Raw genomic sequence first — 5,943 nt, forward strand, 5'->3', positions numbered from 1 at the left:
ATGACTGGGCTCTGTGGAGTTGCTGCCGACCTCCAGTGACCGCCAGAGATATATTGCTGTTTCTTATTGTTTTGTTGCAAAAGGAAAGGCCAAGGAAGAGTGGAAACGAGTTGTGTGTGTGGTGCTCTCTCATAGGGTTGTTTATTTACAGCCCGTGGGAGTCCGTGACGCAGCGGGGGGCGCAGGTAGTTGTGGGGGACGGCCCAGGCAGAGGTATTTTGTTGATTGATGTCACTATTGAATTTGTTTGTCTCGAAGAGAAGAAGAGGTAACCACAATGAGTCGCGTGGGGCTGTTCTCCGTGAGTGCACAGCCGTGTGTTCACTTTAGTTTCTCCCCGTTTTTGCTGAAGAGACGGCTGCCTTTTATGTTTTTAATTCTTTTTGTCCTCGCTTCCAAGGCCCTCGACAGCACTCATGCAGGAATTTTACCCCAACGGAGCAGCAGTAGAGCCTCCTACAGGCAGGTAGCTATCCCAACCCCGCAAAGCTTCAACCAGAGCAGAAACACACAACAGCATGCAAATTTGGGTATCACCACCAATGCATCCACACCGTCTCCGTCAGAAAGTACGCCAGAGCAGCTTCTACCACCCTCACATGCGACAACAGAAACAGCAACCACAGCAGCAGCAAGAACAGCAGCAGCAACACCAGCAACAATAACAACAACCACAACAACAGCAGCGACAGAAACAACAGGCGCAACAACGAGACCGAAAAGAACAACGACAACGAAAATGGCACCAACAGCAGCAGCAACAGCAGCAACTACAGCAGCAAAAACAGTAGCAGCAGAAGCAGCAACAGCAGCGTCAACACGAACGTCAAGAACAAGGACAAGAACAAGAAACGCAACAACAACAACAACAACAACAACAACAACAACAACAACAACAACAACAACAACAACAACAACAACAACAGCAACAACAGCAACAACAACAACCAAAACAACGCCAGCAACAACAAGTACACCGATAACAGAAGCAGCAGAAGCAAAAATAGCGACAGCAACAGCAGAAGAGAAAATATTGACAGAAACAGCAGCAGCAACAACAACAACAGCAGCAGCAACAACAGCGACAGCAACCGCTACAGTTACATTGGCAGCAGAAGCAGCAACCTCCGGAAATACACTTGAGAATACTTCCTCATCGACAAGGCTTCGATGGAGTGCCCGAACCCCAAGAGAGTCACACACAACCCAAGTTTTTGTAGAGCCTGCTCCTGCTGCTTCTGGGGGATACGTCGCCACTGTTGTGGCTGATGCAGGTCCTGAGGAAACGAAAAGCAGCAGCAATACCAGCAGCAGCAGCAGCAGTAGCACGGGCACTGGTGGAACAGCCAGCGAAGTGGCAGCTGTGTCTGGTGATGGTTCGTCTGACGTCATGTTGAAACCTGCATCCGAATTGGAGTCGAAGCCGGAGCCAACACCAGAGCTGGGATCAGGATCCGGATCTGCATCAGGTTTGGGGGATCGTCTTCCGGTGCTATCCGCTCGTGTATCTGCACAGCGGCCGGCAATGTGGCCTGGAGAAGAGAGTTTTCGCGGCCAGGGTATTCCTCATTGGGGGCCCACAGGAGTGACTGCTAGCCGTAACATTCCCACACCCTCTAGAACTATACACCCTTCTCCTTGGGTAAGCCGAGCTTCTAGTGTAGAACACCTACTACTGGGTGCTTCTATACCCGTCTCGAGGCCACTGACGGGGCTGCGTCGACCCTTAAGAACCTTCTCAGGGACATTGGAGGGTCATAGCTTCAATACCGTGTTGCGGAATTCACGGACTCCAAGAGCAGTTCCTTTAGCTGTTGCTGTTGCTGCTCCCGCCTCTACTGCTGATTCTCCCGCTGCTGCTGCTGCCACTGCTGCTGTTGCGGTCGTCCAGCAGTGAGTTTTGTACGGCACACAGAGCCTGGGGGCAGCGAGACAGAAACAAGGTGGTGGCCGCACGACCAGCCTCCCTAATGATTTCCAGAAAGCAGGAAACGAGTCTACATAGCTGCAGGGCTGGTTGATGATTTAATTAGTCTGGTCGGGTTGACGACCTTTCTTGGGCAGAGCTACCCCATGACTCGCTCTTTTATATAAAGCAGTGTATAGTATATAATATATAAGTATGCATGTAAAAGTAGATGTGTCCTACGTGTATCTTTCAACAGGAACTTGTATAGGTTCGCACACGAGGAAAGTTGTACAGCTAAGGCCATTTTCAACTCGAATGTAAGGCGGACATTGGTAAGAGCTTAACGAGAAGCCAGTCTAGTTTGCTTCCTCTTGCAGTTATCGTCAAAGGCCCCTTAATACCACGGACGCATTATATTTATGTCGTCTCAAAGCTACCAAAGCTTGTGTGAGTCAGCCCGTACTTCCTTCGAAGCATACAGTCAGCGTACGTTAAGACTACAACCTACCTATGGTATCAATCATATGTGTGCAGTCTGCACGTAATTATGAACAGTACTCAAACATAGGCCCATCCTCCGGCGATATATACATTTATGTACGAAAATAAACAAAAAATGTGTCGAAGCCCCTATTAATGCATGAATATGTATATGTAAAATATGCAGTGTTTGCCCCCACGTTTATGCGTGGTGGGAAAAAAATAAAAAGATTAAATTATCAGCCTCTGTTGGGTTTCTTGAGAAAAAAATGATAGGAAGGAAATAAAGTAAAGGATCGCCCTACGGCAAATCTGAGGCCGCTGGACTGGTGTGCACTGCATTTATTGTAATTGCTATTCCTTTAATTGTTGGAACTGGCTGGTTCCGCTGGTGTTGTCAGTCCCGATCACAGATATAAAACAAGTGGAAAAATGGGCACAAAGAAACAATGCTATTGCTGCTTGCATAAATACTTTCGGCTGTGGCGATAGCGCCATCCACTTGATACTTCAACCTAGGGACTTGTTGCTCTCGCCTGTACTCCATTTTTTGTCAGTATAATTTCTGTCTGCACGTCCACCTTTAACTCCCTTACCCGTCTATCAATCGCCACCTTGGGCGGGAAGCAGTCCCACGTAGAAGGCAGAATGTGGCAGGCGAGACTATCTCGCTTCTGCTTAAAATAATCTAAAATCTGCATATTAGGAGGCATAAAAAGGCAGGCGAGACGAGCTCCCTTCTGCTTAAAATAATCTAAAATGTGAATATACCTGAGGTACATTCAGTTAGAACACGATCAGCTGGATGTCCGTCCTACCTCTAATTTTCCTCTGTGAAATTTTCAACCTTTGGGAGAGGAGGATGCAATTGGCCATGTTCTTTTTTCTCCGATATCATTATCAAGCTTCGAAGAGGCGAATTTGTTGCCTTGTTTTCTATAAGTTCCTCGTTGTGAATGCGTGCGGCCGATTTGCATGGGCTTGTTTGCATGTTCTTTGTGGCTGCGTCAAGGCATGCATTCAACACTACGCTGTGAGCTTGGATCTCCCCAGATGCTTGCTGATCCCACGTGGTTTTATTGAGTGCATGTCGGGCTTTGTCAAGGCCAGCAAATGTCGTCGTACACCTCGCAATGTTCACTATGTGTGCCTTATTGCTCTCGAAATGTTGGATGTGCACACGCGCCCCTTCGGCTGTGCATGCTGTGATGTAGGAACCAGAAAACCTCATTACGGCGGCCTTAGGAAACATTGTAGGTTGTTTAACTATGCTCGATGGCACTTTTGGCAACTGCACTTCTGTTGAAAACGCATCATGAATCGGGAAATGACTGGACAAGTCGATGTTCGCTTCCTGCTCGTCCGTGAGGCAACTTACGCTTTTGCTTTCTGCTTTGTCTACACAGGGAAACGTCTTTTCTGAGGCTGCAGGTACCTCGCTCTGTGCGCTTTTCTTGGGGGGTTCTTGGCCTTTAATTTTCTCGTCTTTTTCGCTGTTTTTGTATTCACCTTTCACATCCGTTCCTGTGTTGTCTTCGCCTGGAGAACAGCTATGATTACGTGTTTCTTCGTCCTCGTTTGGTGTGGGCTGGACAGGAACGAATTGAGCACTAGGCGAGCATTTGACCTCAGAATCTACGTTTGACTGCTGCTTTTCCTGCATCTGGAGGCTGGGAGCGCTTCCATTGCTTTGATATACTGTTGTCTTGCTGTTGCGGGAAGATGGTGAACCCTGGCGGCTCCTGGTGGCCATGCGTGCATTGGATACCACCAGCTGACTCTCATCAATAATATCAGCTGTACCACAAGAGCTCAATATGGCTGCAGATCCTTCCAAAACGGAAACCACCTTTTCCATGAAGCCGGCAATTACCGAAGACGAACCCCCACTGTTTGATTCCCCTTCTCTTTGCCTTCGTCCTTGTAACTGAGGCGGAGTTCCCGAAGGGTTGTGGAGACGCTCACCTGCAGCTCTGTTTTGTTCGGCCTCGCCACTTGTATCATTCGATTGCCCTATGAGAGATGATTCTTTTGAAGGTGCATTAACTGCTTCATCTGGCTGTTGAGTCGCCGCTGGCTGCAAGTGTTGTGCACAGTCGGGTTCACGATGAAGTGCTTCACAAGTACAGTCCATGAAGGGATGATTCAAATAAGCCAATTGCTTTTTGCTTGCTTTAAAGGGGGCACTCAGAACTGCCTGCCAGCTCCAGTCTGCTTTTCTCCCTGGGCACCTATGTTGTTTGTCTTTCATAGCAGCACCAGACTGGAGGACGGAACCATCGATGGTGGGAGTTTGCATATGCGTCGGGGTTGATTCTAATGTAGCAGAAGCACCTACATCTTCTGCCAGTGCATGTGACGATGATGTCGCCTGTGTGCATCTATGGGGCTGTGGCGTTGCTTCCTCTGGGTCGCTACAGTCCCCTGAGCCCCATTCCTCCCCTTCTATGATTGTCGGGCAGTCATGGGGAAGTGCGAATCCATTCTTCATGCCGGGCATCACAGTATGCGGAATATCATCAAACGAGTGCTCGTTCTCTTGTCCAGTTGTTTCTGTGATCTGCTTAGTGCCGTTGCTGTTGCCGTCAGTCCCATGGAGAGAGTTGTCGGCGTCCTGCTCCTGAGCAAGCCTGTCAGATGGGGGCTCAGTGGTATACGACTGCGTCTCTGTTTGGGGAGTTGGAACGTTTGAGGCTGTCAGCTCCTGCTGCTGGTGGTGGTTTGTGTTCTCCGCCCCTTTCCGCTGTTTCGTCTTGAGTTTGCGGAAAACAGTTTGAATGGCTTTCAGCGGGCCGGTTGGAGGCGTTGTACCGTCTGTGCGTCTGCGGCAAATAAACACTTTGGGGCCTACGAAGGCAATTGGGGGCTCCGCGGCGACGGTGATCTCAGCATTCTTTGGATGTGTAAGAGCAGGTATGAGCATCATCCGCAGACGAGAGACTCGTGAAGGCCCCTTATCCACGTCAAGAACAGGCTCCATAATGCCCTGTTTCATTCAAATAAACAGATCCTCAACGATAGATGTGCTGTGGACGGCAGAACAAAACTGTTGCAGCCTGCAGCTCGAAACAAATCCGTGAGTTCAGAACCGGAGCTCAGGTGCAGCTCCGCCAGACAAGTGCCTCTGGTGCGACGTCTATATCAAATCAAACATAAAGATGAACTGAAACGGAAAAGTAGCTAACACTGTTGGCCGGTAGCGTCTAAGACTGCGGACTTCAACAGTGCGAAATCGCTTGAGCCTTATAGCCACCCGCCTCGAGATTCTTCTGCCTTAACTCGGCACCGCCGACACAATTGACAAGAAAACAGAACGGTTTATTAATCGGTTCAAACAGAAGTATCAAACCATACTCTAGTATTCGAAGAAAATGGTTGTAGTTGTATTGTCGCGGGACACAGACAGCCGCCCTGCTTGATGGACGGGCAGCTTGCAGGAAGACATTTCACGACGAGCACAGCGGATGGCCGTGACGTGGCGGTTTCCTGAGATATCTGTCGATAAAATGAAACCATCCACAATAACCACCGAAAATAGTGGTATTTAAATGGTG

General features: G+C 48.9%; 2 protein-coding genes across 2 annotated transcripts; one reads left to right on the forward strand and one right to left on the reverse strand.

The window, feature by feature from the left end:
* Positions 1–1,143, forward strand: EMWEY_00031230 (hypothetical protein; the record flags this gene model as incomplete). Its single annotated transcript, XM_013481702.1, has 3 exons — positions 1–35; positions 152–268; positions 567–1,143. 3 exons carry the CDS (start codon positions 1–3, stop codon positions 1,141–1,143), a joined length of 729 nt encoding a protein of 242 aa, XP_013337156.1.
* Positions 1,144–3,209: 2,066 nt separating this feature from the next.
* On the reverse strand, positions 3,210–5,384 carry EMWEY_00031240 (hypothetical protein, conserved; the record flags this gene model as incomplete). The annotated part of the gene is made up of 1 exon (XM_013481703.1): positions 3,210–5,384. The coding sequence occupies one exon, from the start codon at positions 5,382–5,384 to the stop codon at positions 3,210–3,212; it is 2,175 nt and encodes a 724-aa protein (XP_013337157.1).
* Positions 5,385–5,943: the final 559 nt, after the last annotated feature.

The sequence above is a fragment of the Eimeria maxima genome, genomic scaffold, assembly GCF_000499605.1.
Source record: "Eimeria maxima Weybridge genomic scaffold, Emw_scaff392, whole genome shotgun sequence".
Taxonomy (NCBI): Eukaryota; Apicomplexa; class Conoidasida; order Eucoccidiorida; family Eimeriidae; genus Eimeria; species Eimeria maxima.